General features: G+C 45.6%; 1 protein-coding gene across 1 annotated transcript; it reads right to left on the minus strand.

Moving 5' to 3' along the window:
* Positions 1-2,298: 2,298 nt before the first annotated feature.
* Positions 2,299-3,252, minus strand: LOC133711526 (uncharacterized). The gene is made up of 2 exons (XM_062137633.1): positions 2,807-3,252; positions 2,299-2,722 (listed from the first exon to the last, which is right to left on the minus strand). The coding sequence occupies exons 1-2, from the start codon at positions 3,250-3,252 to the stop codon at positions 2,299-2,301; spliced, it is 870 nt and encodes a 289-aa protein (XP_061993617.1).
* Between the last annotated feature and the right edge of the window lie 8,338 nt (positions 3,253-11,590).

Consider the following 11,590-nt stretch of genomic DNA (forward strand, 5'->3'; position numbering starts at 1 on the left):
ACGACAGCTGGCACGAGACTAACGGCGTCATTGACGTCGTGTATGTATACTGCGTCGATTTTGAAACCTCATGTACTAAAGTTTATATTTTGGAACTTGATGTATTGAAATGCATAGTGGCCTTAAGTTGATGTACCCTTCTCAAAATTTTCCCTTTTTTTTCTTCAGATTATAAAAGAAAACTCAATTGGATTCACTAAACCCAACGACCTCCAATGCTTAAGGCTTTCTCATACAAGTTCCATTCTGTCTAACGGCGCGTTTAACTGACTCTGTCATCGGACAGGCTATAGTGGCTTGGTGTCTTCTCAATTGGGCTAATAAGTGGTCAGAGATCGACCTTCTCCAATCGTTTCGATCTAGAGCTCTCTGATCTGAGGTGGTTGGCAAGAACAAGCACTGCTGGTGTGGATAGGTGGTTTTGGTAGCTGCCGTTGTGTCAGATCGTTATCGTCAGGTGGGATTAGTATGACATGGTGGCTGGGCTGAGCCAGATCAGAGCGAGTTTTGCTCAGATTTGAGTGGGTTATTGGCTAGAGGTCCGTCATTCGATGCCTCGCTTGTTGGTGGATCCAGATCTGGTCTTTACAAGGTGGTGTTTGGTCGAGCAGTAGTGGTGGAGTCTCTTCTCGACGGTGGTGGTTGTGCGGCAACAACGGTGGCCCAAAAGTAGCCTATGTCATGGGTCATCCAGCTAGCTTGTCAGGAGAACTTGTCTGTCTTGGGTGAGATTGCGCTTGGGCCCATTCTCTAGGGTTGTCGTTATTTTAATGTTTTTCTTTATTTCTGTTTTATATTTTAACCAAGTCCAATCTATTGGTAGGAGAAAGTTGTCCATGTTGTAGCACTAAGCGTGCCTTGTCTACCCTAGTAAGGCGGTGAGTAGATTGCTTCATCAAATAGTCGCAACCTCCTAGTGGTAGAATGAATCTAAGTGTCGGCATATATTTACCGACAGTCAGCATAATAGGAAAGCTATATTGATTGTACAATTGCTTTGTGTGAATTTTATCTTTCTGTTTTGTCACTTTTACTGTAAAGCGAATGGAGTAGCAGTGAAGTAGTCTCTGCTAGTTGGTGCATATTAGAATACAAAGGTTCAGAGGAGACTCTTGTTATCATTCGGGATGTACTCTCAATGCTAATTGCAATATGGGGTTTAGGCATTATGCTAAGTACAATAATGCGCCCATTGCAGTTAGATAAAAAGCTAGCTTCTGCCTCTATCAATCAAGTAGTCACCTAGACAGTTATACCATATTCTACAGTTTCATTAATTAAGACTTGAGGGCAGCTGTATTGGCCCTTATTTTCAAAAAAAAAAAAAAAGGCTGAATGGTTTCTCTGAAACTATCAATGACGGTCTGCTTTGCACAGCATGCTCATTAGTCTTTATTGAAGACCACAAACCTTATGAGTTTATTATTAACTGTTTAATTAAGTTTAATATTCATTGACTTAAAAAAAATGAAGAATATCACAAATGGTCACTCAACTATGACTCATTCGACACTTTGATTACTCAATTTTCAAATATGTCACTTTAGTCACTCAACTATTACTCTGTCAATCACTTTAGTCACTTTGTTAATTGTTTTTCATTAAATATATATATATATATATATATATTTATTTGCCACAATATCAAGGATATTTTTGTCAAACCAATTGTGAAAAATTGAGAAATCTGAATTGGAATGATTGGGAGAAGTGATTAATGTGAGGCAAAATGTCCATTCAGTGACTAAAGTGATTGACAGAGTAATAGTTGAGTGACCAAAGTGATATATTTGAAAATTAAATGACCAAAGTGTCGAATGAGTCATAGTTAAGTGACCATTTGTGAAATTCTCCCAAAAAAAAACAAAAATCTCTTGTACTTGTAAATTTTGAATTAGCCTTCAGTTTTGAGAGATAATTAATTTTCTCATTGTACTTGTAAATTTTAAACCAGCCTTCAACAAAATCCCTGGACAACAGGGTTGGAAGGTAGCTTGACATTCTTATTCCTCTCTTAACAGATTGGGTTTTTTTTCCTTTTTTTTCTTTTTGATGATACAAAAACACAACAACAAAAAACTAAAACACAAAACCACAACTCACTCCCCCTCCCAGCTGATCCAAATGGAACGCAGGGGTCACAGAAAGGGGAAGGCAAAAGAACCACACAGATGGATTTTGAAATTGATGAGCTAAGGAAGCTAAATGATCAGCAACAAAGTTGGCTTCTCAGTAATATGCCGGAAGAAAATGGAATTAAACTGCTGAGTTAGATGCTTAATATCTTGAACCAGAACTTTAATTCTCCAAGGTACAGTAGTTTTGCCTTGAATGCAATCGATCAGTAGCTAGCTTCGAATCCCCCTCAACAGAGATATTAGGATAATGATGAAGTAAGACAGTATGTAAACCATCTCTGAGAGCAATTGCCTCTGCAATGAGAACACTAGAATGACCTAATCTTTTGTTAGCTACAACCAAAGGATTTCCATCTGAATTCCAAATAACAAAACCAATAGTAGCTGAACCATTCCTAACGAAACCATCAAAATTTAATTTCACTTGCTCTGAATTAGGAGGTTGCCATTTCACCTGAAAATACTTCGACAACTTAGGTTGACTATTCTTAGGGTTAGCCTGACAGTAATTAGTTCCCATCATAACACCCCCAAACAAGGTTTTATTAGGGGAAGGAACTAATCGCTGAAAGATTAACCGATTCCTGAAATGCCAAATGGACCAAGAAATAAGAAGCACTTAAGCAAGAGAATCAGTAGATGAACCTACATTATGAATATGATCTAACCAAGAAATAAAAGAGTCATTCCATTGAAGAGGATTAGAAAAATGAGTCAAAGTCCAAACCTGATGAGAGAAAGGACACTGCATAAAAAGATGGTCAACAGTTTCTGGAGAATTAGTACAAAAAGGACAAAGGGGAGAAATATTATGATTGTAAGTAGAAAGCTTATCTCTTGTTCGTAAACGATTTCTAATCAAAATCCAAGCAAATATCATAACTTTGGGATGTAAATTTAACTTCCACATTTCATTTAGCAAGGAAGCTTTAGAGTGAGCATGAACCTGTTGAGATTGAAGCCAAGAAGCACTTTTAACAGTGAAAGTATCTGAACCAGAAGGGCCCCAAACAAACTCATCCTGAGTAGGATACAAAGGCAAAGGACTAGCTATGATCTTATCAACGATATCAACAGGAAGAATAGTAAGTAAAGCTTCTTTATCCCGGGACATATTATGAATAAAATGAGAAACTTTAAGAGACCAATCTAATTGATTTCTCTGATGTTCTGGAATAAGTAAAAATAAAGGAAAAGGCAAAACCCAATTAAAGGACCAAAAAAGAATGGACTGGCCATCACCAACAGTCCATCTAAGACCTTGAGAGAGTAAGTCTCTAGCATCTAAAATGACTTTCCATGCCAAAGAATGCAAAGCTTTCTTTTGAGTAGTCAAAAAGTGACCATGCTTAAGGTATTTTCTTGTTACTAATTGAACCTGTTTGAGCCCAAAAGTAATTTTGGCAAGATCCTTTAGTGGATTTAGCACAGCGGGCCAATACCTGCGGCCCAAAAATAAGCCTACTCGGGTTTGGGTTACAGCTTCACCCATTCCGTGATCCATGAGGAAAACGAAACCTTATTGGAGTCGGGTAGCGGGGATTGAATAGGAAACTTCAATCTATGACAAGGAACAGTCGAAACCCTAGGTATATATACCAGGTTTCAAGGACGAATAAACTCTCGAAAAAATCAATCAATCCCAGCGATTACAAAGCCTCCCCGGAGCAAACCTTCAACCTTGTTGAAACCCGGTGACAGCCCGCCAGTCCTAGTCTCTCCAAGAGCCGACTGTCAGCATTACCAGATCAACCCGGCGACTGTACTTCCAGTCCCAGTCTCCCCAGGAGCCGACTGCGAGCGTAACCGCCACCGTTACTACCAGCGAAGCAAGGGTAACGCCCTCACAACCTAGCGAAGCTAAAGTCACGCTTTAGCGCAACCCGTGCTTTCTCCAAACTTCCCAGTGATTGCTCTGCTTAGTCTACAATACTAAGTATCGATTCGGTGACGCAAAGAGATCACACCCAAAGTCCTTATCCGTAAGGCAGAAAGTCCTTTCCCGGAAGGCTAGAGAAGAACCTTGTGGCGAGGTTGGTGCTCTCCTCGTCCACAAACGCTTGAAGAATAAGTCAGGTCAAGGGACTACCCCGACGACCGCACCCCACGATGCTGGCACGCCTGCGTACACGCTCAAAAGAGACAGTTTGCAAGCCAACTGGTTTTTGCGCCAAACATTTTGGCACGCCCAGTGGGACCAACTAAGAGTCTCTTCGTGAACGTTAGCCATTGGGAAGTCAAGCGAAAACCCTTACCAAAAAGGCTACGCTAACTGCTCCAAGCATAAGATCTCCAGTTACAAACCGCATCCTCGCGCGGATTGTCGTGGTCTTTCTGAAGAACAAGTGACTCAAAGATTTTCTCTTCATCCCCAATTCTCCGATATGTCAACTGAACAGGGAGAGAATCACCCGACCGCTACTGAGGGTCAAACTGTCAATACCAATCAGGCCAGTGAGCCTGTCACTACCGCTGTCTCCAATACAGTGGAGAGTGAAGAAAGAGAGGCTTTCGTTGCGAAGCCTATTCCAGAGGGAGCGACCACCGAGGTAGCGTGCGCGATCATCCTGGAAAATATTGAAAATCATCGCAAGAAGATGGCTGCTGATCTGGAAAGGGAAAACGCGAAAACAGATAAGATCATACGCGAAATCAACCAGCGTATTTCCCGACAAGCTGAGGAAACTAAGCACCTAATGTCACAAACTGAGAGTGCATTAAGGGCTCATGCTACAAGCATCGCAGATGCCCAGAGTCAGCAGCAGAAAGGAATCATTGAGGCTCTTGCGAACCATACCAAGCAGACAGCGTCAGACATGGCAGGTCTTCGCAAAGATGGAGCGACTCTCGCAACCGAGGTGGCCATGCAAAGAGCTGAGTTGAACCAAGGCAGAGAAGTGTTGAATAAGACATTAGGAGATCCTAACGCTATCCTTGGTTCCCTTGGCCAACCATCTGATTCAGGCAAGTATGTGCCGCCAAATCAGCGAGAGAAGGTTAGCAGCAATACCGCTATGCCTTCCGCAACCGTTGCTGCCACGCAATTGAGAGGTAAAGAACAAGCCCTGGTTATTGGAAGCAGCAAGGAAAAGGCCACGCTGTCAGGTGGACAGACCGCCAGACAGAAGCAGCAGGCATCGAAAGGTGTTGAAACTTCATCCAACTCCGCCGTGTTCATTTAATACGACAGCGATGGGGCGGAGAACGTATATCAAGAGCTGCCAGGAAGCTATTACGAGATCGACCAGGCTGGTAACCCAGTCAAGATAACAGCTCTGGCAAAAGAGATGCCTATGCCAACAGTGACTCTTCAACAACCAGCTACAACCCGCGTTGTACAGATAGGAGAAGGGGCAGCGGCTGTAAACCAAGCAATACCTGTGCAGGCTGTTCGCCATACGGTGGAGACACCTCCTCCTCCTCCTCCTGGTAAAGAATATGTGAGACGAGATGAGGTAGAGGAGATGATCAGACTGGCTAACCCTAGGGCCCAGATGGATGGGGTCTATGAGGGACCTGTCCCGCCTCATATAATGCTCGCGCCTTTCCCTAGAGGTTATAAAAATATCATATTTTCTACTTTTTCAGGGGAAGACACTGAGAATGCAATAACTCACTTGTCCAGGTTCAAGGTGCAATGCGGCCAGTACCAGAATAATGACATCCTCAAGTGCAGGATCTTTGGCACTTCTCTTTCGGGAGCTGCCTTTAGGTGGTTTTCCAAACTCCGACCAGGAACAGTGATTGGCTCGCAATCGAAAAGCTCTTTCGAGAAACTTTTGGAGCCATTAAGCCTGAGGTGGATTTGGCTTCTCTCACTCAGATGGCCCAGCAACCTACTGAGTCCGCCGTCGCATACCTTCAACGCTTCCAGATTCAGAAGGCCAAACTGAACGTGATCCTGCCTGAGAAAGAGTTGATCAAGTTGGCAATCAAGGGACTGGAGCCTCGCCAGCGAAAGAAGCAACATGGCAGCATGATCCAGTCAATGGGAGAGCTTATCATAGAAGTGGGCAGCTTTGAACATCTTCTTAGAGAAACTGATGCAAGAAAGAATGCGTCCAAAGGGACATATGTGCCAGGAAAGCATCGCACAGTTGCTGCCCTGCACTACTAGCCAGCTACTTATGACCCCTATTACCATCATCACGAAGAAGAGCTGGTGCAGGAAGAAGATGAAGAAGAGGATAATGACATCGCTGCTTATGAGCTGGCAGGGAGGAAGAATCCAGCCTTGAAACAATTGAAAATCTCCAAGGAACCTGTCATGCTCAAATCAATGACCTTCACTAAACCTGAATTCGCGACATATACATACGATGCCAATAAAGCACATGAGATTCTAGATGAGATGATAGCCGCGAAGATGGTGAAGACCGACTTTGGACCTTTTCCGCGACCAGATCAGCTGAAAGGGAAGAAATACTGCAAATTTCACAACCTGTGGAATCATAATACAGCTGACTGTGTGAAACTCAAAGACCAGATTGAGGTATGGCTTAATAATGGCAGTTTGCAGGTAGAAGCTCCAGTAACAGCCGCAGCGCTGGTTGACCTGAACCCTTTTCCCGACACTGGGATCAACATGGTCGACGTGAACTGGGCCAAGCAGCACCACAGGAAACCAACCCTGGATTTGAATACAAAGGGGAAAGGAGACCAATCTGACAAAGATAAATCCCCTACAAAGAAGAAGATTGAACCAGCAGGCCAAGCTTCATCCGTGGTCCTATGCTCGCGATGCAAAGAAGAATGTGGCATCGAAGTGTCACACGAAGAGGTTGAGCAGACATTTCGTTTTTGCTCTCTCCCGCCCATCAAGTGGGCTTCGCCATCGCGAAACTATCAACCTGCCAGCCCAAGAAAAAAGGAGAAAGTGGAGTCACCGCCATCTCCAAAAGATTCCAATCTGTTCCAGAAGCTGAGAGCGGCCGCGGTTGATCGGAAACAAGAAGAGAAGGCTACGATCAAGCACAAAGACATTCTGACTAAGCCTTATATTCCACCTGCTTCAACCGCCACCATCAAGGAAGGTAAGTGGTACACAAGGGAGAAGGGAAGGCAGTAGAAATAAGTCCGTCCAGGAAGAGGAAACTGCAGCGCAAGTTTGGCGAAGCCAAGCGCGCGCTAGAGGTTCTAGACCAGGGCCTGATCAAACCTTCGCAGTTGGTCAAATCACCTGAGCAGTATCAGAAAGAGATGGAGGCACTAGCTGCTAAACCATTAATGACTCCCCGCAGCTTCCAGAAGCAAGCGAGTTCAGCAACAGGGGCATCTAAGCCCAGTGTTTTCTGCAGGATCACCGACGAAAGGAGACCCCCGCCAGCTCGAAAGGGGAGTTCGCTAACTAGGCGACCACATGTCAGACGCAAGTTGTTTCGTGAAGACCCAGAGGCCAAATCCTCAATTTTTGAGAGACTGGGGGGCAAGGACAGGACTACCGATACTTTACAGTGGAAACCTAAACAGGTTCAGAGTGTAGTAGTCGTCCCTTTTGAGGCGAACGTAGCCAGGGAACCAAAATCAAGCTCTCCTACGCGGGCTACCAGAATACAGGAACATGAGAAATTTGAGGTAAAAGGTCTCACTGAAGAATCATTGGTGGACCGGCTAGCTAAGCAATTCAACACTGACACCCCTGTCAATGAACCCAAGTTGAACCTGGATGAGGACATGGATGAGACAGTTATGACTGATACGTCCTGTAACATGGTCTACGTACTGCCCGCGAGGTATGCACTACCAGTCGCCACGCAGGATTGTGTCGAAGCTGAGGAAAGTAATGCACAGCCCCTGCAGATTACATCAGCAGTCACAACACCTGTGGAAGAGGCAGTCTTTCTTGAAACAGAGGATGCCAACAGCAGAGAATTCTTCATGAGTTTCACCAGGCCAACACCCGCTATGGTCCAACACATGCGACCTTTATACATCACAGCAGAAGTTGGCGGTACCAAGGTTAGTAAGATCATGGTCGATACCGGAGCCGCCGTGAACGTCATCCCTACCAGGACCATGCACTTACTCGGGATCAAGAAAGAGAAAATCCAGTCTACGTCCCTTACACTTAAGAACTTCGCGGGGACTGTAACAAAGACTTTGGGGTTACTTTTCTTGCGCATCAAGGTTGGCCCTGCAGAGGGAGTTTATGCTTTCTTTGTGACAGATTGTTATGCAGCCTATAGCGCTATTCTGGGTAGAGATTGGATCCACCGGAGCTATTGTGTTCCGTCAACTCTCCATCAGGAACTCGTTATGTGGAACAGGGAAACATACAAGGTTGAGATGATCAAAGCGGACCCTCGTCCATTCCCAGTTTCTGCGAATTATGTAGATGCCAGGTATTACTTGGAGCCTATTACTCCATTGCAGGTGAGTGGCATCGATAACAAGGGCCGCCCCACTGGGGTGACGGCCTCTGATTTGGCACAGTGGGGGCTCACGCTCGCAAAAGAAGGCCTGGAGAAGCCTGGCCACGCTGTGCCCAAACCCTTGAACGATTAATGGATTACGACCTTCCGGAGGAAGGGATAGAGGCCCTCCACTCGTTGTATGAACGGCTATCGTCATACTTAGTGGAAAGAGAGGCCTATGATCGAATCGCGACCTTAGAAACCGTCAATGAAGAACTCTCTGATCAGGACCACGAAGACGAGGTCGAAATTCAGCTAGCTCCGGCAGCGCTGGATGATACACCTCCTAAGGTCAGAGACCCTACCGAGAAGGTTAATCTTGGAACAACAGATGAGCCTATGGAAGTGGCTATCAACGCTTACTTAGAGCCTAGCGAAAAGCAGAGGCTTATTGAGCTATTACTGGAGTTCAAAGACTGCTTTGCAGAGAAATATGAAGATATGCCCGGCCTGTCACCGAACTTGGTTTGCCATCAGCTGCCAACACTCCCTGACAAGAGGCCTGTGAAGCAAGAGCCGCGAAGAATGAATTCAAAAACCCAAGTCCTCGTCAAGGAGGAAGTCGAGAAAATGCATAAATCAGGCATTATCAGGGTGGCCAAATACAATCAGTGGCTCTCCAATATAGTGCATGTTCGCAAGAAGAACGGCAAGATGAGGGTCTGCGTGGATTACAAAGACCTCAATCTCGCGACACCTAAAGATGTTTACCCCATGCCGGTGGCGGATATGTTGGTAGACGCTGTAGCAGGACATGAATTATTGTCCTTTATGGATGGCACCGCGGGGTATCACCAAATTCCAGTCGCCGAGGAGGACAGACATAAAACCGCGTTCAGGTGCCCTGGGTTCGCGGGCGTTTTCGAGTATGTGGTTATGCCTTTTGGGCTGAAGAATGCTGGGGCCACTTATCAGAGAGCCATGAACCTGATCTTCCACGATATCCTGGGAAAGATTTTAGAGGTTTACATCGATGATGTAGTGGTAAAGTCCAAGAAGAAAGGGGACCACATCACAGATCTCAGGAAAGTCTTCGAGCGCATGCGACAACATAAACTAAAGATGAATCCTGCCAAATGCGTGTTTGGAGTTCAAGCAGGAGATTTCCTGGGATTCATTGTCCATCAAATGGGAATTGAGGTCCCTGAAGATAAAGCGAACGCAGTCATCAACGCTTCCCCTCCGCGAACGAAGAAGGAGCTACAACGCTTGCTGGGTAAAATCAACTTCATGCGACGTTTTATTTCTAACTCTGTAGGTAAGATCCAGCCCTTTACTCCACTGCTGAAGTTGCAAGGACAGAAAGAGTTTGTCTGGGACTCTCAACATCAAGAGGCTTTCGACAAAATCAAGGCCTATTTAGCGAGTTCACCAGTGCTTGTTCCCCCTCGAGCTGGATTTCCATTGAAGTTATATATTTCAGCAGCTGAGGCTTCCATTGGTAGCCTGCTTGCCCAAGATGATGAAGGAGGTGTCGAGCATGCCATCTTCTACCTTAGTCGGACACTTACGGATTGCGAGACAAGGTACACTCCTATGGAAAAGCTGTGTCTCACGTTGTACTTCTCCGCGTGCAAGTTGCGACATTACATGTTATCCTTTACTACATGCATCATCGCTCAAACTGACATGGTCAAGTACATGTTGTTGCGACCTATTCTGAGAGGACTTATTGGCAAGTGGGTACTGGCTCTATCCGAATTCTCGCTACAATACGTTCCACAGAAGGCAGTGAAGGGACATGCTATTGCAGACTTTCTGGCCCATCACCCTATGTTGGAAATTCCCCCAGTGAAGGAATTAGAGATAGCTACCGCTACCGCAATTCGACCAGATTTGGCGCGCATTCCAGAGTACGCCATATGGCATCAAGCTACAATCTCCTTGCAACCCTGGGTAATATTTTTTGATGGTTCCAGAACCGAAACGTTAGCAGGGGCAGGGATTGTACTGGAAAATCCAGCAGGTGATCGTTTCTCTTATTCTTTCCAATTGAAGTTTAAGTGCACAAATAACCAAGCCGAGTACGAAGCCCTTATCACTGGATTAGAAGTATTATTGGAATTGGGAGTGAGGGACGTTCAGGTACGCGGCGACTCTCTACTCGTGATAAATCAGCTCCAAGAGAAGTACAGGTGTGCAAGCTGTTTGCTCATTCCATATTTGAATCGCGCCATTGAGCTTCTGGATCAGTTTGACGATGCGGATTTGGAATACATACCTCACGAGCGCAATTTTGCGGCCAATGAGCTTGCTCAATTAGCTACAGGCATCACATTGAAATATGGGGTTCGCGAGCGCATTCTGAAGGTCGAACGCCGCATGTTGCCTTCGTGGCTTGCGCGGCTCGACCCGCCGGACGATCCGGTTGTCGCTGTCCTGGAGCCTATTGACGTCGATTGGTGAATTCTGTTGATCGACTACCTCAAGCAACCAGATCTTACAACAGACAGGAAGATACGTTTTCTTGCCTTAAACTATTTCCTCAGGGGTGGCGAGTTGCGACGACGAGGGGAAGACGGCATAGACTTCCGATGTGTCTATGGCCGCGAAGCAAAGTGATTAATGCGAGAAACACATGCAGGAGTGTGTGGCGCCCATCAAGCGGGCCCTAAGATGCGTTGGCTTATCCGCAGACATGGGTATTATTGGGCCAGCATTTTGAAGGACTGTATCACGTTCGCGAAAGGATGCCAAGAGTGCCAGGCACATGGTCCAGTGCAACACGTTCCCAACACCCCCATGCAGCCTATTATCAAGCCTTGGCCTGCACGAGGCTGGGCATTGGACTTGATTGGGATGATTCACCCTCATTCTTCTCTCCAACACAAGTTCATCATTGTCGCCACTGATTTCTTCACCAAATGGGTCGAAGATGAGCCTTTGAAAGAGGATTCCGGTGCCACTATTCGACAATTTATTTTTCAGAACATCATCTGCAGGTTTGGTATCCCTGAAGTGCTTGTCTCAAACAGGGGGGCAGCGTTCATGGGCGGTGAGGTAGAGAAGCTTGTCACCGACTTGGGCATCCAGTTTGTC

The sequence above is a fragment of the Rosa rugosa genome, chromosome 5 (genome assembly GCF_958449725.1).
Source record: "Rosa rugosa chromosome 5, drRosRugo1.1, whole genome shotgun sequence".
NCBI classification, from domain to species: Eukaryota; Viridiplantae; Streptophyta; class Magnoliopsida; order Rosales; family Rosaceae; genus Rosa; species Rosa rugosa.